This window comes from Gorilla gorilla, chromosome 15, assembly GCF_029281585.2.
Source record: "Gorilla gorilla gorilla isolate KB3781 chromosome 15, NHGRI_mGorGor1-v2.1_pri, whole genome shotgun sequence".
NCBI lineage: Eukaryota > Metazoa > Chordata > Mammalia > Primates > Hominidae > Gorilla > Gorilla gorilla.
In genome coordinates this window covers 33,599,309-33,621,684 of record NC_073239.2, presented here as the reverse complement: position 1 = coordinate 33,621,684, position 22,376 = coordinate 33,599,309, and the positions used below count along the sequence as shown (strand labels likewise).

General features: G+C 49.1%; 2 protein-coding genes across 3 annotated transcripts; one reads left to right on the top strand and one right to left on the bottom strand.

The window, feature by feature from the left end:
- Window positions 1-4,872: 4,872 nt before the first annotated feature.
- PSMB5 (proteasome 20S subunit beta 5) lies at window positions 4,873-11,429 on the bottom strand. Of its 2 annotated transcripts, XM_063697798.1 has the most exons (4): window positions 10,894-11,127; window positions 9,579-9,885; window positions 6,757-6,841; window positions 4,873-5,392 (listed from the first exon to the last, which is right to left on the bottom strand). In XM_063697798.1, exons 1-4 carry the CDS (start codon window positions 11,089-11,091, stop codon window positions 5,371-5,373), a joined length of 612 nt encoding a protein of 203 aa, XP_063553868.1. In that variant the 5' UTR covers window positions 11,092-11,127; the 3' UTR covers window positions 4,873-5,370. The 2 variants fall into 2 exon arrangements, with proteins under 2 accessions (XP_063553868.1, XP_004054980.1); XM_004054932.4 differs by lacking the exon at window positions 6,757-6,841 and having other exon boundaries at window positions 10,894-11,429.
- A 6,553-nt stretch (window positions 11,430-17,982) lies between these two features.
- PSMB11 (proteasome subunit beta 11) lies at window positions 17,983-19,171 on the top strand. The gene has a single exon (XM_019009513.3). It carries the CDS (start codon window positions 18,131-18,133, stop codon window positions 19,166-19,168), a length of 1,038 nt encoding a protein of 345 aa, XP_018865058.2. The 5' UTR covers window positions 17,983-18,130; the 3' UTR covers window positions 19,169-19,171.
- The last annotated feature ends 3,205 nt before the right edge of the window (window positions 19,172-22,376 follow it).

The following is a 22,376-nucleotide window of genomic DNA, read 5'->3' as shown; positions in this document are numbered from 1 at the left end:
GCCTGTGTATTGTGTGAAAGTCTGTATGCATGGGGAGGCTTAGAGTGCATAGGTGTCTCTGGGATAGTGATGGTGTTGAGGCTAGAATGAGAAAAGAGCTGCGGTGGTGCAAAAACATCCCCTGTACCTTGGTGCCTGGTAGGTTACACCTACTTCTATTTGGACCTACTTATTTCCTGTCTTACCTGACATGTGCTATTCCTCAGTCTTCCTGGGAGGTAGTGGCTTCCCTCTCCTGACTTAGGCACCCTAGGCCCTGATCTGCAGGCATGTTTGCAGAAAAGAGGATGAGTTATGTGTGTATGATGTGTGTTGCCAGGGAGTATGGAGGTGTGGGGAGAGAAGGCTTCTTAGTGAACCTAAAAACAAATTTTCAAAGGTACTGGATCTGTGATCCTGCCTCACTCACCCTGTTACTTTTACGACACAGGTTTCTAATTTTCTGTCTTCGGCCTGGCTGGATTGAGATGGGGGTTGTGAGAGCCCAAACCTTCTTTCCAACCTCGCATAAGTGGTGTAGACATGGAGAGATTCTTGCAGAATTTAAGTGACTGTGACAGTACAGGGGCAACACACAGAGAGGCACGTGTTCATTACGTATGGCTGGAGAAATTATCTGTCTCCAGGGGGACATGTTTCACTGTGCATTAGCTTCGAGCCGCTTCCTTCCTCCCTGTTTTTCTGCCCACTCTCTCTATCACTGTCCTTCTTAGTCTCCTTTCCCACTCCCTGTCTCCCCCCATTCACAGTCCAGCTCTGCCTGTCAATCAATATCTCCATCCATCTTTCTCTGCCACGTTCACATCTCCCTCTGCACTTTGCTCGATCTCGTGCTTGCTGCCTGGGAGTCGCTTTTCTGTTTGTCTCTGGTTTGTCTCTTGTTCTCTCTAGTTCACTTTCTGCCATTCCATCTGTTTTCCTCTATAATACCAGCTTTTGGGGTATCCTGCAGCTAATGATAACCTTTTCTTGTTACAGTAAAGCCTATAAGCAGCCCTTGGTTTATTGATTGATTGGTTTTTATTTAAACTCTGCAAAGGAAAGAGAATTTTTATAAAGTGAGAGAGCAGAGAGAAAACATGGAACGAGGCAAAGGGAGGAACAGCCTAAGATGGGGCCGGGGATAAGTAATGGGAAGCATCAGAACACGTTGAACCCATGGTGTCTTATTTCTTTTCAAATAAACTGGGTCATATCTTTATGGCTGATGACAGCTTAATCTGGACCATAAAGAGTTAAATACCAGCTTAAGCTTGGCACCTAACTCAGAGGCAAAAGCTTCTGGGAGAAATGAGTTGGGTCAAATAAGCCCAAGAAGCTGACGTGGGTAGAATTTCTTCTGCTTGACCCACTAACAACTGCAAAGGGGACATTTTAGAAATGTTTTTTATTGAAATGCTTCAGTGGGGGCAGAGCTCCTGGAAACCAGAACTTGGCTCTGAAGCCAGGCCTGGGGAGCATGGGAGGCTGACTTGGGGGGAAAAAGAGGGGTGGCCCAGGTCAGGTAGAAGGTGGCAGCAGCTGCTGATCAGGGCAGTTCTGATTGCTGTTTGCGCTCCCTCTTGCCCACTATAATTAAAGCATTCCCAGTATGATTCTGGCTTCCTGAAGGGAAACTAGAATTTATAAAAACAAACAAGAAACAAACGCAAAACAGCAGAGGTGCTTGGTTGCAATATATGTATATTTTAAATTATAGAGCACTGCTCTACACTCTATACAGTTTCAAAGTCCGTATCTGTTATAGCCCTGGGAGCAGGTCAGGGGAAGATCTAACAAAAGAAACAAAAATAAAAGAAAATTAAAAACCTAAATGTATCCACTGAAAATTAGATATGGTCATGTAGATTCTCTCCTAACCCAATCATCCTATCCTTGTTACTCCTGACACAAGGGAAATGCTCCCCTCAAAATTTCCATCCACCTTTTTTTTTCTACTTTATTCTCTTTTCATCCCACCTCTTTCTTCCTTCCCCTAACAGACCACATAGAATCCGTGGGCCAGAATAAATCAGTTATTTTATCTCCCCTCGGAGGATGTGACCTTCCACTCCCCAAATGGCTCTGACAGTTTTCTCATTTGCTAGCTGAGGAGGATATCAAGAGACATTGACCTTCTGGTTTTGCCTAAAGAGGAACACTCACTAACTATTATGCTTCAGTCTTTGATTTGCGTTAACTGTGCCCTTCCTCCCTCCTCCCCCACATCCTCACCTACCTTTTCACCTTCCTTCATGAACATCCTACTCACCCCGCAGTGCACTGCTACTCCCCACAGCCCTCCCTTGCCTGGTGTGCAGATGCTGGAAGGCTAGCAAGAGAAAGCAAGGGGCCTCCAGGAGTATTTGCTCCCTATTTAATCAGATTAGTCCCATCACCTACCCCAAGGAGCCAGATTTTGGTGTTACTGAGTTATCTGTTGAGGGAAGAGAAATTGTCAGACATCACTTAAAGAGCCCAGTCCCTTGGACACCTGGGAACTGCCGAGAGAAATTAATCTTCCACCTATTTAAGGCGATTTCTTTTCCATCATCCTTTGTCAAGAGGACTGTACTGGGAAATGAATCTGATGGGAGTCCCTGAACTGGTACACTCCACTCAAAAGCATCTCTCCAATCCTATGCGGCATCCATCATTTCCACACAAGCGGAGACACACATCGCTGCAAAGCCAATTTCCCCCCAGTAACCATCAGCAAGAAATCACAAATGCGCAGGGTGGATACCACTAGCCTACAGACTTGCAGTTTTTCCCTACCTCTGCTCTACTTTCTTCCCAGAAAAACCTACCACAAATTGAGCTCTTCCATTAAATGAGTCTTTTACCCAAGACCCAGGAAGGTAGATCAACAGGGATATGCCAGAACAGAACATGCATTTTCTCTTCTAACATAAGGACTCTGCCAGTGCAGAATAGGTGTTTCCGTTAAACAGCTAAACCACTGCCAAAGCAAAGTGTGAGACAGAAACAGGGCAAAGGGTTGCATTGTTTCACGATCATCTCCTCTCTCCAGAATGAATTTTCTGTTCATGGACCAAAGCTGGGGTCTTATGCTCTCTGGGGTCATGTAAGGAAATTCCAATCTTCAATTCTCTTTCTATCCTTACGGCTATTTCCCAGGGAAGAGGTGTTCAAATTGTGTTCCTTGAGGTTCCAAGAAGTGCCAGGGACTATGTATGTGTATGGGGCTAACAAAGGGTGCTGCGGGGAGTGGCTGGATGGGGAAGCTCAATGGTGGAGGCTCTGGATCTCTCAGCTCAATTTCAACCTCTGATTTTTTTTAGGCATTGGGATTTCTCCTAAGAGTGCTTTTTTTTTTTTTTTTTTTTTTTTAAAGATCTGCAAACCAATGTCCTAAGTGGGAGGAAGATGACCTACCTGTGCTTCTCACGCAGCTAACCATTTCCCAACAGTCTACAAGAAGGAAGATGTAGCTTGGATCCTGCCTATTTCTTTTTTTTTTTTTTTAGATGGAGTTTTGCTTTTGTTGCCCAGGCTGGAGTGCAATGGCACGATCTCGGCTCACTGCAACCTCTGCCTCAGCCTCCCAAGTAGCTGGGATTACAGGTGCCTGCCACCACACCCAGCTAATTTTTTGTATTTTTAGTAGAGACAGGTTTCACCATGTTGGCCAGACTGGTCTCAAACTCCTGGCATCAAGTGATCTGCCCGCCTCAGTCTCCCGAAGTGCTGGTGCTGGGATTACAAGCCTGAGCCACTGTGCCCGGCCCAGCTCCTGCCTATTTCAACCATGTAGTCTGAGTCCACACCAGCAGCTCCCTGACTGCAGGGGCTCCTGAGATACTTTCCTGCAAAAAATTTCCTTAGGCACGAGTCATTTGTTTTCCAAACCCCCTTCTATGATTTCACTAATTCCCAATTTCCCTGCATTTGACAAATGCAATTAACAAGCCTCGATCAGTTCCTGGCCGACAGCCCTCATCAATCAATACAAAGACTGCACAAGGCTGAGGGGGAAGGGAAGGTAGCTGCAGTACAGGAGAGGAGGGTTTACCCCCTCTTCTTCTGTGAATGACCTCTCCAAACCTCTCAGTCTCAAAACATGACACTGGGTTGTCACCTTCACCAACCACTTTCTGCCTTCTGACTAAATACAAGGTGGTATTGTTTGTGTCCGCTCCCATTTTTTAAAGGTTTCTCTCATCAACCTCCTCTATCCCGTCTTCTCTTTAACAGAAGGCCTTGCCATCTGCTGCCACCATAGCTTGGGAACTCCCCCCAGCCCCAGTAGTGCTGGGTGTGATAAATCAGCCATCTCTCTGCTCTCAGCAGGGCCTCTTCCCCACCCACACATTCCAGTGACAATTTAGTGCTGCTTCCTGACCAGGAGGCTATAAAATCACCATCACTACCCTCTCCCCTCCACACATATGCACTGGAGGACCAAAAGGACAAGGATCACCAAGCTTGTGGTTACTACTGCTTTCACAGCCACTTCTTTGTCCTCCCCTTCCCAGGGTCCAAGCCTTCCCTTCCCAGTTAGTTTAAGAGTCAAGATTTACCCTCTTCACCCTTCCGCTCTGCATGTAGCCTCAGCCTCCCTTCCCCCACCACAGGGTGACAGCCTTTTCCACTGGAGCCCTGCCTGGTACAGCCCTGTGCATCTTTCCACCTCATCAACTTTTCATCTCTTTGTAAACCAAATCGAGAAGTGTCTCCCTCCTCCCTGCCTCTCTCTCCTTCTCCGTTATTAGCTTCATGAGTGGGGACATTAATGTATTCACTAGACAATGTCTTCACACCACTGTTTCCTGTAATTACAGTCACTTCCCTCCCACTGTCCTGGCTTATTTGACTGAAAAGTGCTTGGAGGAGGGACAGTGTGGACAAAAGATGCAACACAGGCTGAGGTTGAGTAGTGAGTAGTGTAATGTTAACATCCAAGAAAGTAAAACAAATAGTCACCTCTGCAGCAGCTCATTAACGACTGGTAACACATAGAGGTCAATGTGCCAGAGCTTAAAAAAAAGTACTGATACAATTGAAGGCCCTTCCACTATAAATAGGATGGAGGATGGGTCACTGTGTCCGTATTACCAATGACAGTCACCCCAAGAAACATAAGCAGCTGCATCCACCCTCTTTCAGGGGGCAGAGCCACTATACTTCTCATGTAGATCAGCTACATTGTCACTGGAGACTCGGATCCAGCCATCCTCCCGCACGTGGTAGAGGTTGACTGCACCTCCTGAGTAGGCATCTCTGTAGGTGGCTTGGTAGATGGCTCGACGGGCCAGATCATAGGCCTGCTCCACTTCCAGGTCATAGGAATAGCCCCGATCCATGACCCCATACGCATACACAGAGCCAGAACCTACAGAGAAGGTGGCCCCTGAAATCCGGTTCCCTTCACTGTCCACGTAGTAGAGGCCTGGAAAGGGAGATGAGGTTAGCAGGAAAAAAAAAGATCACCCCTTTTGATATCTAATTCATATGCCAAGGCAGTAGTTCTTTTTTTTTGAGATGGAGTTTTGCTCTTGTTGCCCAAGCTAGAGCGCAATGGCGCAATCTCGGCTCACCACAACCTCCGCCTCCTGGGTTAAAGTGATTCTCCTGCCTCAGCTTCCCAGGTAGCTAGGATTACAGGCGCTCGCAACCACGCCCAGCTAATTTTTGTATTTTTAGTAGAGACAGGGTTTCACCATGTTGGTCAGGCTGGTCTTGAACTCCTGACCTCTGGGGATCTGCCCTTCTCGGACTCCCAAAGTGCTGGGATTACAGGCGTGAGCCACCTCGCCCGGCCAGCAGTAGTTCTCTTAAAACCTAGAATAAAATTTAAAAAAATAAAAAAATAGGCCGGGCGCGGTGGCTCACGCCTGTAATCCCAGCACTTTGGGAGGCTGAGGTGGGCAGATCACCTGAGGTCAGGAGTTTGAGACCAGCCTGACAAACATGAAGAAACCCCATCTCTACTAAAAATACAAAATTTGCCAGGCGTGGTGGCACATGCCTATAATCCCAGCTACTCAGGAGGCTGACGCAGGAGAATCACTTGAACCTGGGAGGCAAAGGTTGCGGTGAGCCAAGATCGCGCCATTGCACTCCAGCCTGGGCAACAAGAGTGAAACTCTGTCTCAAAATAATATAATAAATAGGCCAGGCGCGGTGGCTAACGCCTGTAATCCCAGCACTTTGGGAGGCCAAGGCGGGTGGATCACGAGGTCAGGAGATCGAGATCATCCTGGCTAACACGGTGAAACCCCGTCTCTACTAAAAAACAAAAAATTAGCCGGGTGTGGTTGCGGTCGCCTGCAGTCCCAGCTACTCAGGAGGCTGAGGCAGGAGAATGGTGTAAACCCGGGAGGCGGAGCTTGCGGTGAGCCGAGATCGCGCCACTGCACTCCAGCCTGGGAGACAGAGCGAGACTTTGTCTCAAAAAAAAAAAAAAATAATAATAATAATAAATAAATAAAATAATATATATATATAAAAGAGAAACCCAGGGAAGCCAACATAAATACAAGATAGGACTTCTATAAAATTATTATTATTTTTTTAAAAGCTAGCTGAGTGTGGTGGTGCATGTCTGTGGGAGGTTGAAACAGGAGGATTGTTTGAGCTCAGGACTTGCAGGCTGCAGTAAGCTATAATCATACCACCACACTCCAGCTTGGGCAACAGACTGAGATGCTGTCTTCAGAAAAAAAAAAAAACCTGAAGGAATAAAATTTAATATTTAAGACTCCAGGATTCTACAACATACCACCCCATCTCACCTTATATTATAATAACTACCTTGCCATGTTGCCGATCCTCTCAGCACACCCACAAAACAAGTACATTCCAAATGACTTAGGTTTCAAGCACAGAACTTCAGACACTGTGAAAGATAACATTTAAAACATAATCCCCGGCCAGGCGCAGTGGCTCAAACCTGTAATCCCAGCACTTTGGGAGGCCGAGGCAGGTGGGTCACCTGAGGCCAGGAGTTCAAGACAAGCCTGACCAACATGGAGAAACCCTGTCTCTACTAAAAACACAAAATTAGCCGGGCGTGGTGGCGCATGCCTGTAATCCCAGCTACTCAGGAGGCGGAGGCAGGAGAATCACTTGAACCTGGGAGGTGGAGGATGCAGTGAGCCGAGATCGCACCATTGCACTCCAGCCTGGGCAACAAGAGTGAAACTCTGTCTCAAAAAACAAACAAACAAACAAAACATAATCCCCACTCCCCCCATCAAAAGACCCCATAATCCCAGTCACTTGAGCCCAGGAGGTTGAGGCTACAGTGAGCTGTGATTATGCCACTGCACTGCAGCCTGTGTGACAGAAAAACAAACTCCATAATCCCAGAACTCAAAGAGTTTAGACTATCTGGAGAACAAGACATACTTTACACAGGAGGATAATAAAGCCTAGAGTTTGTAATCACATTGTAAAGACCTGCACTGTCCATATGGTAGCCACTAGCCACATAGGACTAGTTGAGCATTTGAAATGAACTAGTACTACCTGCTAACATAATATTTTGGATTTATTAGGTTAAACAAAATATATTTAAATTAATTTTTTTTAAATTTTAAAAGCGTAGCTAGTATAAAATGTAAAATTACATATATGGCTCACATCATATTTCTATTGCTGGTATAGACCAGGGTTTAGCCAGGCCAACTGCCTTTATTTTTGTAATTAAAATGTTATTGGAACAGAGCCACTGTTTCCATACTGTCTATGGTTGTTTTGTGCAACACCGGCAGAGTTAAGTATTTGAGACAAAGATTTAGGCCTGCAGGCCTAAAATATTTACTATTTGGCCCTTTATGAAAAAACTAGCTGACTTTTGGTACAGATGAAAATTTAGACAAAGTGTTCAATCCCAACTGCCTACTGGATCCCTCCAGCTGGATGTCTTTGTCATCATGTACAGATTCAAACTTCCTAAACTTAGATACCAGTGGTTCTCCATTACCTACCACACTCATCTCTCTTGTGCACCACCAACCCACACTTCCTCCTATCTTCTGAAATTCTGCCAATAGCATCACTACTCTTTTTCCTGTTTCAGTGGTTCTCACATCTCACTGTGCACTAGAGTCATCTAACAAAGAGTTTTTTCAAAAATGCACAGGACTTACCCTAGGTATTTTTTGTAACTGGTGTGGGGTGGGAAACAGGTATGGAACTTGTTTTTTAAGTCCCCCAGGTGATTTTAATCCAAGCCAGCTTGAGCACCACTGCCCTTATTGGTTTTCAGGTTCAGGTGATTCTGATGTCTACCTTACTCCTTTCTCTGGCCCCTTCTCAGCCCCAGTGCCATGCTCTCTTGCCTAGAGGGGGGTCATCATCTGGTTCCAAAGTACCCTTCTGGCTTTATGGCTCACTATTCCCCTTCACCCACTTATTTCCAATTAAACTGGACTTTCAGTTACTCCTCAAAAGCTCATGCTTCTTTCCTCCCTTTCTTTGTTATGTTCCCTTTCCCTTTTTCACATCCAGGACAACCACCACCAATCCATGAAGTCTTCCCCAATTCCTCCCATCATAAGTAATCTCTTCCTCCTCAAAACTCCTTCCGCATTTGACTGGTTCTTTTTATTTATTGATTGATTGACTGACTGATTTTTGAGACAAAGTTTCTTTCTTGTTTCCCAAGCTGGAGTGCAATGGCACAATCTCAGCTTACTGCAACCTCTGCCTCCCAGGTTCAAGTGATTGATTCTCCTGCCTCAGCCTCCTGAGTAGCTGGGATTACAGGCATGCACCTCCAGGGTTCAAGAGATTCTCCTGCCTCATCTCCCTGAGTAGCTGGGATTACAGGCATGTGCCACCACAGCCAGCTCATTTTGTTTTTTGTTTTTTTTTTTTTGAGATGGAGTCTTGCTCTGTTGCCCAGTCTGGAGTGCAGTGGCAAGATCTCGGCTCACTGCAAGCTCCACCTCCTGGGTTCACGCCATTCTCCTGCCTCAGCCTCCCAAGTAGCTGGGACTACAGGCGACCACCACCATGCCCAGCTAATTTTTTGTATTTTTAGTAGAGACGGGGTTTCACCGTGTTAGCCAGGATGGTCTCGATCTCCTGACCTTGTGATCCACCGTCTCAGCCTCCCAAAGTGCTAGGATTACAGGAGTGAGCCACCACGCCCGGCCTTCAACGAATTCTTAAATTCTTTTTTTTTTTGACAGAGTCTCACTCTGTCGCCCAGGCTGGAGTGCAGTGGCACGATCTCTGCTCACTGCAACATCCACCTCCTGGGTTCAAGCAATTCTCATGCCTCAGCCTCCTGAGTAGCTGGTATTACAGGCGCCCGCCACCACGCCGGGCTAATTTTTGTATTTTTAGTAGAGACGGGGTTTCGCCATGTTGGCCAGGCTGGTCTTGAATTCCTGAACCTGGGGGCGGAGGCTGCAGTGAGCTGAGATCATGCCACTGCACTCCAGCCTGAGCGACAGAATGAGACACAGTCTAAAAAAACAGGAAAAAAAAAAAAGAGAAGGAAGGGCTAAGGACCTAATTACACTTCTTCAGCATTGACACCAAGCCCTTTAATTCATCTGTCCATCCAACCCCTCCTCACTGTAGTGTCAGCCCAAGGATCATGTGGTTGCAGCTTAACTCACCTGGGCCTCTCTTATCCCAGCCACAGATCATGGTGCCCATGGACAGCCCCATGCCTTTGTACTGATACACCATGTTGGCAAGCAGTTTGGAGGCAGCTGCTACAGAGATGCGTTCCTTATTTCGAAGCTCATAGATTCGACATTGCCGAGCCAACAGCCGTTCCCAGAAGCTGCAATCCGCTGCGCCCCCAGCCATGGTGCCTAGCAGGTATGGGTTGATCTCTATCACCTTCTTCACCGTCTGGGAGGCAATGTAAGCACCCGCTGTAGCCCTGGAGTCAGCTGCAACTATGACTCCATGGCGGAACTGTTAAGATCAGAAGAAAACACAAAACAGGCCACATAAGACCACAAAAACACTCCTACATACTTCTTTTCGCATCACTCGAAACCCAGCACATCTCTTTCTCCGTCCTTTTATACTTCACAGTATACTTCTATACTTCCCCATATATTAATGTCACCCGAGCTTCACATCAATCCCTTGACATGGATATAACCCATATTAAATTCATTTTATAGGATGGGCGTGGTGGCTCACTCCTGTAACCCAGGCATTTTGGGAGACCAAGGCGGGAGGACCGCTTGAGGCCAGGTGCTGGAGACCAGCCTGGGCAACACAGGGAGATCCATCTCTACAAAAAGTAAAAAAACTTAGCCTGTCGTGGTGGTGTGTGCCTATAGTCTCAGCTACTCTGGAGGCTGAGGCGCTGGAGCCACTGCACTCCAGCCTGAGCGACAGGGAAAAGCCCTGTTTCAAAAAAAAAAAAAAAAAAATCATTTTACAGATGAGGAAACAGGTTCAATGAAATCGAATGATTTCTCAATCCAGAGCTAGTTATTGCAGAGCTGGGCAAGGAACCCCAAATGTCTGATTCTTAGTACAATGCTTACCCTCACCACGCTTCCCCTTCATGCCAGTTTCAGTTACCCTTGCTTTGAGGGGCCGCCCAGTTTCCAAAACTTTGGTAAACGGTTACAATAGCCTTCCCTCGGCCAAGATTCATTGTTGTTGCGGCCTTTCCCAGCTAGAAGATCCTGAACAGCAGCAACCTGGGGTCGCCTAGGAATCAACCCAAGAGGCCTCAGCTTCCTCCCCCGACTTACCCCCGGCCCCACCGCCACCCTTTCCAACCAGAGCAAAGACAGGGGCCTCCTGGGCCAATGAGACAGCAAAACTGCTGCGGTCCGAACGAGAGGACCCAGCCTCCGCCTGGGTTGGTGGCCAAGGCCACCGCAAACTCCGGTCAGGCTGGGAGGCCAGGCAAGTCGCGGGCGTTCAGTACTCAGCCTGGCAAGGGGGCTGGCTCCACACCTTGAAGGCCAGGGTGGTTGTTCCATGAAGCATTTCGATTCCTGGCTCTTCTGGGACACCCCAGCCGGGCGCGGCCAGGCTCAGACCATCACTGAGACTCCCTGGACCTAGATCCAGCAGATCTGCACGACCCCCAAGTCCGAAAAACCCGCGCTGGTTCACCGGTAGCGGTCTCTCCAACACGCTGGCAAGCGCCATGTCTAGTGTGGGCAGAAAGAACTAATTCTGAGAACGCCTAGCAAAGAGGGGCCGGGCAACGCCTCGCCGTCACAGCTTCACTTCCTATTAAATCTATTCCGGAAGGGAGCCATTTTGACTACTGGCAAGCACGCCTCCAAAAAGAAGAGCCAGATGCGAAAGACCATTTTCACTGAAGGGGGTCGGGGAAATAGATGGCTTCACTAACCTTAAATTCTAAAAGGACGTACCTGCCATCTTGGCTTTGGTCATGCAAGTAGTCCTGGATCAGAATAACCTCAAAATCACAGGAAGTGACTGAAAACGTCCATGTTGCGTAAGGGAAGTGAGGTCAGCCATCTTTGAGAAGGGCGTGACTGGTTGAAAATCGGTTCTGAACCCTTAGCGGTGAGTCCTCCCACTCCAGCCTGGTGTCCAAGCAACAGGTTACATCGCTGCTGCTTCAGCACCTTGTTAACGCGCCTGAGGTTGCCATCTTGTTTAAGGGCACCTTCTAAAATTGGGTAAAATAATGATCCATTCTGAGGCCATTTCCCTATATTAGTTAAACCACAGCAATTAGTGGTAAAAAAACGCAACAAAATAAAAGTGCTATACCTCTTGTTGTCAGTCGCCATACAGCAACCCTTCTTTAACAGTAACCGGTTCCAATATTCGTTCTCTTGACTCCTACCTTCTGGTGGAGATTCGAATAAGTAATGAATTGCCTAAAAGGCAGATGGAAGGAGAAAAAGCAAAGGGTCCAGTTAATCCACAAACTAGATTCTCAGTTCAGACCTGAATAAGTGCCAGTAGTAATTTACCATCTCAGAGACGGGAGGACGGTTGAGACTGCATAAATATGTACCAAGAGATTCTCTAACTTCAACTTGCTAAGATGATGCCTTTTATTCAGGAACATACTATATTTCATTGCCTCTTCCTCCCTCCACCCACCTTCATTTTTCAAATCTTTTGGGAACTATAACAAACCAGGAAGTGTGCATATGTATGAAATGTTGCCTCCTGCTTTATGGTTCTATGAAGTCAGTCTCTGGCCTTCCTTGTTGGATTCTAGCAGCAACATCTATCAACACCGAAATTCCACTTTCCTCTGATGCCCAGTTCGGCCCCATCTTTCCCCCAGCAGACTCTGCATATGCTGTATTGTTTTTGTTTGTTTGTTTGTTTGTTTGTTTTTTGAGACCAAGTCTTGCTGTGTCCCCCAGGCTGGAACATAGTGGCACGATCTCTGCTCACTGCAACCTCTGCTTCCCGGGTTCAAGCGATTCTCCTGCCTCAGCCTCCCGAGTAGCTGGGATTACAGGCGCCTGCCACCACTACAGGCTAATTTGTGTGTGTGTGTGTGTGTGTGTGTGTGTGTGTGTGTGTGTGTTTTTAGTAGAGACGGGGTTTCACCCTGTTAGCCAGGATGGTCTTGATCTCCTGACCTCGTGATCCACCCACCTCGGCCTCCCAAAGTGCTGGGATTACAGGCATGAGCCACCGTGCCCGGCCTCACGCCTGGCTAATTTTTGTATTTTTAGTAGAGGTGGGATTTCACCATATTGGCCACGCTGGTCTCAAACTCTTGACCTCAGGTGATCCGCTCGCCTCGGCCTCCCAAAGTACTGGGATTACAGGTGTGAGCCACTGCGCCTGGCCTATGCTGTATTTTTAATGCTGAAATTGGCAACGCTTTCCAAATCCAATCATCAGAATAGAATTAAACAGGAGATCTTTGTGTTTCACACTTGGATGATGTGGAAAATGCAGAGTGCGTCTGTTTGCTGAGCATATATTATTTTGCAGTCACCCCTGCAGTGCAACTAGTCTTTCTGCCTTCTTCCAGTGGTTTTTCACTCTGCCACTGATAGCATGTGTACCTCTCTTAAGGCCCTTTTACATTTTACCTGGTTAGAAATTACATTTATCTCCTACCGGATTGTGAGCTTTGAAATACAAGTATTTACTATTCATTTCTGTACCCACTGTATGCTTAATACATATTTGCCAAATGAACACCCGAAAGAATGACAGCAGTGATCTTCTAGGCACAAAGGCTTGAAGTCCTTGCTTATCTTTTACAGCTTTTTTCTTTCCTTCATATCCAGTTAGTTGCATGGTCCTGTTGATTATTTCCACTTGAGTGTTTCTCACATTCTTTTTCATTACAACTGATACCACCTTTGGCTTCTTATGTCCTCATTCTGGAATTGCTGAAATATTCTCCTTATTTTATTTTATTTTTGAGATGGAGTCTCGCTCTGTCGCCCAGGCTGGAGTGCAGTGGCGCAATATTGGCTCACTGCAACCTCTACCTCCTGGATTCAAGTGATTCTCCTGCCGTAGCCTCCCAAGTAGCTGGAACTACAGGTGTGTGCCACCACACCTGGATAATTTTTTTTTTTTTTTTGAGACGGAGTCTCGCTCTGTCACCCAGGCTGGCGTGCAGTGGCACAATCTCGGCTCACTGCAAGCTCTGCCTCCCGGGTTCACGCCATTCTCCTGCCTCAGCCTCCCAAGTAGCTAGGACTACAGGTGCCCGCCACCATGCCCGCTAATTTTTGTTTTTTTTTGTATTTTTTAGTAGAGATGGGGTTTCACCGTGTTAGCCAGGATGAATCGCCTGGATAATTTTTTTTTTTTGTATTTTAAGTAGAGATGGGATTTTGCCATATAGGCCAGGCTGGTCTTGAACTCCCAACCTCAGACGATCTGCCTGCCTCAGTCTTCCAAAGTGCTGGGATTACAGGTGTGAACCACCGTGCCTGGCCTTCTCCTAACTGATTTATGGGTCTAAATTGTCACTCTCTAATTCATTCTGCACAGCATCAGATTCATTTTCCTAAAACACCATTTTTTTTTTTTTTAATAGAGTTTTGCTATTGTCGCCCAGGCTGGAGTGCAGTGGCACGATCTCTGCTCACTGCAACCTCTGCCTCCCAGGTTCAAGCAATTCTCCTGCCTCAGCCTCCCGAGTAGCTGGGATTACAGGCGTGCGCCACCAGGCCCAGTTAATTTTTTTTCTTCTATTTTTAGTAGAGACAGGATTTTGCCATGTTGGGCGGGCTGGTCTTGAACTCCTGACCTCAGGTGATCTGCCCGCCACAGCCTCCCAAAGTGCTGGGATTACAGGCGTGAGCCGCCGCGCCCAGCCTAAAACATCATCTCGATCTTAACACTCACCTGCTTAAAAATGTTCTGTGGGCCAGGCGCGGTGGCTCACGCCTGTAATCCCAGCACTTTGGGAGGCCGAGGTGGGCGGATTACAAGGTCAGGAAATCAAGATCATCCTGACTAACACGGTGAAACCCTGTCACTACTAAAAATACAGAAAATTAGCCAGGCGTAGTGACACGCGCCTGTAGTCCTAGCTACTCTGGAGGCTGAGGCAGGAGAATTGCTTGAACCCGGGAGGCGGAGGTTACAGTGAGCAGAGATCGTGCCACTGCACTCCAGTCTGGGCGACAGAGTGAGACTCCGTCTCAAAAAAAAAAAAAAAAGTTTTGTGAATTCAAGCTCCTCAGCATAGCATTCAAGGCCTTCCACAATCCATTCCCAACTTACCTCACATACGTTCTCTGCTCCAGGGTCCCTATTCCTGGGGACCTCATTAAGGAGAAGTACAAATGATAAATGCTGTGGTTCAGAGGTGGGCGAGGGAGTCAATATAGATTGGAAAGAGGCTGTAGGTCCAGGACGGCTTTGTCAAGGTCTGGATTCATTTTTCTAAATCTGACTTGGTCCACTCACAGCCTCTCCTTTCTCAGCCCATACCTGGGAAGGAATTTCACAATAGGTGGTACTTAAGCCAGACTGTGGAATAGGATTCAAACAGGTGAAAGGGAGGTGGGAGATGTGTTAGGAATAGAGAGAAAAGAGCCTGTGATAGATAGATTTAGATTGGACCATAGTGGGTCTTACATGCCAGCTTGGGATAGAAGAGGTAGTTTTGATTTTATATTATAACCCTCCAAGTTTTTCTAGCAGAGAAAACACAGGATTTGAGTGATACTTTAGGAAAACATGTCCATGTAGAGGGTAAGATTACAATGGGAGACTGGTGAGTGCTTAATTAGGAGGTCATTCAACTGTCCAGACCTGACTTGATAATGGCTTGATCTAGGGAGGTGGCAATCCATCTATAAAGAGTCTAAGACTTAGACTTTAGAAAGAAGATATACTCTAGGCTAGGCGCAGTGGCTCACGCCTGTAATCCTAATACTTTGGGAGGCCCAGGTGGGCGGATCACCTCAGGTCAGGAGTTCGAGACCAGCCTGGCCAGCATGGCGAAACCCTGTCTCTACTAAAAGTACAAAAATTACCTGGATGTGTTGGGGGTGCCTGTAATCCCAGCTACTTGGGAGGCTGGGCAGGAGGATCGCTTGAGCCTGGGAGGCAGAGGTTACAGTGAGCCAAGATCACGCCATTGCACTCCAGTCTGGATGACAAGAGTGAAACTCTGTCTCAAAAAGAAAGAAAGAAAGAAAGAAAGAAGATATATTCTTACCTTTCAGCAAGATTTCCTGGTGGTCCTACACCAAGGAGAAGAGAAGGACTGGTTGGACCTTAGCATGCTCTTTGAGTTTCTCCAACTTTCCCATGACCATGTTTACACTTTTCCTTAGTAGTGAGACCCCAGAAAGCTATGATGCCACAGCCCCACCATCATGATGTCTGGAGGGTCCAGACTCTTTCCTTTGTGTGTGGGTCTGTTTCTTCAAGTAAATCCATTTCCACAGCACCACCTTGAGCTGCAATGTTTAGTAAAATATATGTACGGCATATGTTGCTGGAGTAGTTGCAGTTTGTCACTCTGCCCCAATTAACTGGCTATTTTTTTTTTTTTTTCTGAGACAGGGTCTTACTTTGTTGCCCAGGCTAGAGTGCATGGAGTGCAGTGGCACAATCTTAGCTCACTGCAGCCTCATTCAGTGAGTGCTCAAGTGATCCTCCCACCTCAGCCTTCCAAGTAGCTGGGACTACAGGTACACACCACCACACCCGGCTAAGTTTTTGTATTTTTTGTAGAGGTGAGGTTTCGCCATGTTGCCCAGGCTGATCTCGAATTCCTGGGCTCAAGTGATTCACCTGCCTTGGCCTCCCAACGTGCTGAGATTACAGGCGTGAGCCAACACACCTGGCCTTGACTTCGACTTTCTGAAGGGTCAGCTATCAGGGTCCACCAACCCCACCACTCTAACACCCCTGGTTGGTCTAAGACTTATAGACTCAACATTATGGAGTTAAGATCAGTTGTTTCTCCTACCCTGGAATTACAAGCCACTCTGTTGCCATTGTGAACTATTAGGCAGAAGGGGGAGCAGGAGCTAGAAGGCCACTAGATCCTTTGGACTTCAACACAAGTCAAAGACATACTGCCAGAGAACTGTTAGGAATGCCTTCTCTGTATACAGATAGAAGGACATATTTATCTCTAAAGCAAGGAAGAAAGAGACCTTCAGGTTCTAGTTTCCTTCATTCCTCAGCAATCTGCCTTTGTGGAAGATATTTCAGCCTCTTTCTCCTCTCCGCTGTTACAAAGTTCTCTTGCTCTTTTTTCTCTTGTCTTTGCTTTAGTCCACTTTTAATTAATTAATTAATTAATTAATTTTTGAGATGGAGTTTCGCTCTTGTTGCCCAGGCTGGAGTGCAATGGCAGCTCACTGCGACCTCCACCTCCCGGGTTAAAGCGATTCTCCTGCCTCAGCCTCCCAAGCAGCTAGGATTGCAGACATCCACCACCACACCCGGCTGATTTTTTTTGTATTTTCAGTAGAGACGGGGGTTTCACCATGGTGGGCAGGCTGGTCTCATACTCCTGACCTCAGGTGATCCGCCCTCCTCTGTCTCCCAAAGTGCTGTGATTACAGGCATGAGCCACCATGTGCGGCCTTTTTTATTTTTATTTTTTAAAATTTTCCTTTATTTTTTATTGAGAGAGGGTGTCACTGTGTCGCCCAGGCAGGAGTGCAGTGGCACAATCACGGCTCACTGCAGCCTTGACCTCTTGGACTCAGGTGATCCTCTCACCTCAGCTTCCTGAGTAGCTGGGACTACAGGCATGTGCCACCATGCTTGGCTAATTTTTTTTTTTTTTTTTGAGATGGAGTCTCGCTCTGTCACCCAGGCTGGAGTGCAGTGGCACAATCTCAGCTCACTGCAACCTCCGCCTTCTGGTTCGAGCAATTCTCCTGCCTCAGCCTCCTGAGCAGCTGGGACTACAAGTGTGCGTCACCACACCCAGCTAATTTTTTTTTTGTTTGTATTTTTAGTAGAGGTGGGGATTCACCATATTGGCCAGGCTGGTCTCGAACTCCTGACCTCGTGATTCACCTGCCTCGGCCTCCCAAAGTGCTGGGAGGCATGGGCCTCCGAGCCTGTCCCAGGCTAATTTTTATATATTTTGTAGAGATGGGGGTCTTGATATGTTGCCCAGGGTGGTCTCGAACTCTTGGGCTCAAGCCATCCACCTGCCTTGGTCTCTCAAAGTGCTAAGATTACTGGTGTGATCCACTGTGCCCAGCCTCAGTCCATTTTTCTTTCCCCATCTTTCCCTTGAGTTTGAAGTATGAGCTGAGTTCCTTGCTCCCATATCTCTGAAGGGAGTCCCCAGCACCAAGGTCTCCTGCCTCAGTGGGGTTACAGCACTGTATTCTGACCACATCAGTCCACTGAATTGTCTTTACCTCGTCCTAGGCTGGGAGCCCTCTCAGGCCAGGGACAGGGCCTTATTTGTCTCTACGTGCCCAGTGCCCCGCATGGGAGAAACAAGGAGCCCAGCCCTGCTCCGTCCATTTGTGCCCACGTTTCTTTGCATTACCCCAGCCCCCGCCACCCAACTCCAGATAGTTGGAGGATGACAGACAGGAGACTCTTTGGGTGACTCTCAGATGCGTCATGGGCAGCAGAAGGTGAAGGTCTGACCGTGAAGGCAGCGTCTTCCTAGTGCTGGAGACTCTACAGCCCTCATCCTGTCTCCTTTCAGCTGTCCTCTGAGATGAAGGGGGCTGCTCCATCAGCCAATCCCAAAGCCTGAATTGGGGGTTGAGGAGAAATGAAGCGTCAGCTCACACACCTTCCTGGCCGGTTCTGGCTGTGGCCCAGCTTCTCTGTAGCGTCCCTCCTATCCCACCAGACCCCAGCCACAAATTCCTGGCTTGCTTCTTCCAAACTTCATTCAGCCCCAGGGATGGCTCTGCAGGATGTGTGCAAGTGGCAGTCCCCTGACACCCAGGGACCATCACCTCACCTGCCTCGGGCTGGCGGCTGGGCTGTGCCCCGGGGTTGTGACCCTCAAACCTTCCTGCAGATCCATGGCCCCAGACTGGCCCACGGCACTACCACTCTGGCCTTCCGCTTCCGTCATGGAGTCATTGCTGCAGCTGACACGCGTTCCTCCTGTGGCAGCTATGTGGCGTGTCCAGCCTCATGCAAGGTCATCCCTGTGCACCAGCACCTCCTGGGTACCACCTCTGGCACCTCTGCCGACTGTGCTACCTGGTATCGGGTATTACAGCGGGAGCTGCGGCTTCGGGAACTGAGGGAGGGTCAGCTGCCCAGTGTGGCCAGTGCTGCCAAGCTCTTGTCAGCCATGATGTCTCAATACCGGGGACTGGATCTCTGTGTGGCCACTGCCCTCTGCGGCTGGGACCGCTCTGGCCCTGAGCTCTTCTACGTCTATAGCGACGGCACCCGCCTGCAGGGGGACATCTTCTCTGTGGGCTCTGGATCTCCCTATGCCTACGGCGTGCTAGACCGTGGCTATCGCTACGACATGAGCACCCAGGAAGCCTACGCCCTGGCTCGCTGCGCCGTGGCCCACGCCACCCACCGTGATGCCTATTCAGGGGGCTCTGTAGACCTTTTCCACGTGCGGGAGAGTGGATGGGAGCATGTGTCACGCAGTGATGCCTGTGTGCTGTACATGGAGTTACAGAAGCTCCTGGAGCCGGAGCCAGAGGAGGATGCCAGCCATGCCCATCCTGAGCCTGCCACTGCCCACAGAGCTGCAGAAGATAGAGAGCTCTCTGTGGGGCCAGGGGAGATGACACCAGGAGACTCCAGGATGCCAGCAGGGACTGAGACGGTGTGAGAAGCAGGACTTGGTTGGGGATGGTGTAGGCCTGGGGAGTGGGTGGGAGGATGGGCAGCAGGGGGAGAGTCCCGCTGGCAGCAGCCTCACAGCGTCTGGCTCTAGCCTGTATGGGTTGCTGGCTTCATTTATTGCAAGTCTCCGTCCTTTCATGACTCCCAGAGCTATTATGGCTCTGCCCAACAAGTTCCTATTGACTCCCAGTGGATTGGTCCAGCCTCCTTCTTGGCACCAAGTCCGTCTTTCATTCAACACTTGCAGTGTGCCTACTGCATGCCAGACACATGCCAGGTGCTAGACCCTCTTTTCTTGCCATCTTCTCTGCTTTTTTCCATCATCTCATCCCCAGTTTCTCTTAGTTTCGGTCCTTTATGTGTCTCAGCTTCAGCGTCTTTGTCTCTTTCTCCTGATCACTTTGTCAGCATGGTAAGATGGGGCACCCGGGAAGGGATCAGCCCCTCTCAGAACGAGGTGTAGTGATAGACACCCTTTGGATGGTGATGGGCTTGTCTTATCTGCTCTCCTTCTCTGACTTGACCATAATGACTAGAATGATTATCCCTTTACTGAATGCAGTTCTCATCACAACCCTTTGAGGTAAAAATGAGTCTCACTTTACAGAAGAGGAATCAGATTCAAAGGGTTATGTGACTTGCCAGGGTCACACAGTAAGTGGCAGAGATGAGACTTAGATCCAGGTCTTCTCCTCCAGGGTCCATGCTCTTTCAGCACAGCTCTCCCTCCCAGGCCCTCTGCCCTGCCTTTCCTCTCTTCCCTGCGGGCTTCCGGAGAGGGATGCGGAGGGAGAAGGTAGCTAGGCCAATTGCCTGCCTGGTGGCCGGGGTCGAATGAACCCTGAGGGCCTGAAGGTTGTGAGCTCAGAGCAGCTGCCCCCTGCACAGGCTCATGTGGCTTTATCTTCAGGCCTGGAGCCATCCCCCACAGCCCACCCTTGCTCTCCAGCTTTCTGGGCCTGGCGGTGCCGCTGCTAGACTTCCCCTCCTCCTTTCTTCCTTTTGCCTTCTTTCCAGCCCCTCCTTCCTGATGCTCCCTCTGGAGAATGAAGACAAGAGAGAGGTGGCTGTGCCAGTGGGAACTGTCTGGCTAGCATATCCTCTCCTGCCCCTCCTGTCCCTGCTCCCACTTCCCTAGAAGCCCAGACTTGAAGATCCAGACTAACACCTCCAGGAGGGCCACTGCCCTGCTGTCCCCCGGCCAAATGAGAGAGAAAGCACTGTTAACCTACGAGATAGGGCCTGAAGGAAGGGTGCTGAAGTTGCTTTCCTCACATCCAATCCTAAAGCTTCCAGTCCCAAGAATAACAGCCGCCTGCCTTCCCTCTTGGACACCCCTCATCCCTGGCTCCAGCCTAGGCCCGAGCCTTAATCTTGCACCCCAGATTAAGCATTCCTCCAGGCAGGAGCTGGGCAGACAGACCTCCAGACTCTGGTGCAGAGGGTGACTGGGGTGGGGGAGGAAAGGTCAGGGGGCTCCAGAAGGGAAAACCCCAGAAAGGACACAGTGGGGAGGAATTGTGGTGGACACCACAGAAAGGTGTCCAGTTTGGGGGGACTGGCCTTTAAACCAGGCTCAAGGAATCTGGCCAGTGGCCTCTGCGGCCACCCTTCTTTACCCCTTGCTCACTCCCCAGCCTCAGGGGAGGAGATGTGGGACTCTGGGACTGCTAACTGGGAGGCAGGGCTCCCAGTGGCCTAGTCCTGGAGGAAGCATGTGAGGAGGGGCAGCTTTTGCATGGCGTTCAGGTGTTTGACTTGGCATAAGAGGGTGCATATTCATGTCCACAGGTGTATGTAGTTCTGTGCCCAGGTGTAGGTGAGTGATACAGGATGGGTTTCACACATGAGTGTGGCAGGCGATGCGTGTGCAGTTCCCGTGTGCAGAGACAAGAAACAGACTGAAAGAGAAAGAGCAACACCTGAATAAGGAGATCAGCCTCTCAGCGGGAAGACTGCCAGGCCTTATCACTTCTTTTGGGGAGGGCTCCAGAGTAAAGAGGAGGTGGGGGACAGGCTCATGCCAGCAGTTCTCTACTTCTTCATCCTCCCAGCCCTATCCTGAGCCTCTCAGGAAGTGAGAAAAGACAGGCAGCGAGGGGTGGCCTGGGGCCTGGGATTGCCACCTGAGCGCAGCCAAAGGTGGGCTGTGAACTGCGTGCCGCTGTCTCCCCCTGAGATGCTTGGCGCCTCACCCCCATTCCCAAACTCAAGCAGGAGAATTGAACTCAGACCAAGAGGGCAGAACCAGACCAGGAGGGCAGAACTCGGGGTGGGGGGACCCTCCTCTCTTTTCCTTCCATAGTCCCACCCATCTTCACTCCCTTTGACAGGTCCTGTCCTTCCAGAGGATGAGGTAGTTGAGGCCAGAGATGAGCCCATGGGTCTTGCTGACAAGCCTGGTTCCCTCTGCCCTATTATTTTCCGCTATGTTTTTAATGAGTTTGGGGGAGGACCTTAGGAGAGTCTTAGGGAGGGCTGGGCAGACAAAGGCCAACATCCCATTCCAATGCACCCCTCACTGTCTAAGAGTAGCCCATGAGTCATTTCCCCCATTTCTCTACTAATTCCTGAAGGCTTGATACAGATATCACGGTGAGACCAAAGGGGCGGAGATCTTGCCCTTCCTGCCCCGAACCAGAAGACCTTGTCCTTCTGATGCCCTGCTTGGGGTGCCTACCTCCTCACAGTCTCTGGAGAGTTCAGGGGAATAGCCCGCTCTTGCACAAGCCCTTGGACTGTCAGAGGTCCAGGCTTCCAGCCTTCAGCAGAGTAAATGACTTGAATTCCAGCACTGGAGGGAGGGGCCTTGTTCTCCTACCTCCTGCTTGTCCTTATCAAGCAGGTGGGGAAGGTATGAGGGAAGGTATGTTCACATTGAAGCAGGTTTCCCCAGCTGCCAGTACCCCATACGAAGGGGGAGTCACAAGGACCTATCCTACCTCGCCTACCTGTGTGTGCCTCTGGAGCCCTGGAGTTGAGAGGCCTGAGCTCTCATGCTGGTTCCTGGGTGGACCCCTTCTCTGGACTTTGGGAGATAATTGCAGTTCTGGCTCAGCTCCCACCTAGTTGACTGCTTCTGTCCGTCAATAGCCTGCCTCCCTGGTCCTCTCCCTCCTCCTTTGTGTTCTGCAAAGACTAAGACCATGGCCTAGGGGAGACTTAAAGGTGGGAGCAGCGGGCCCAGATTCAAT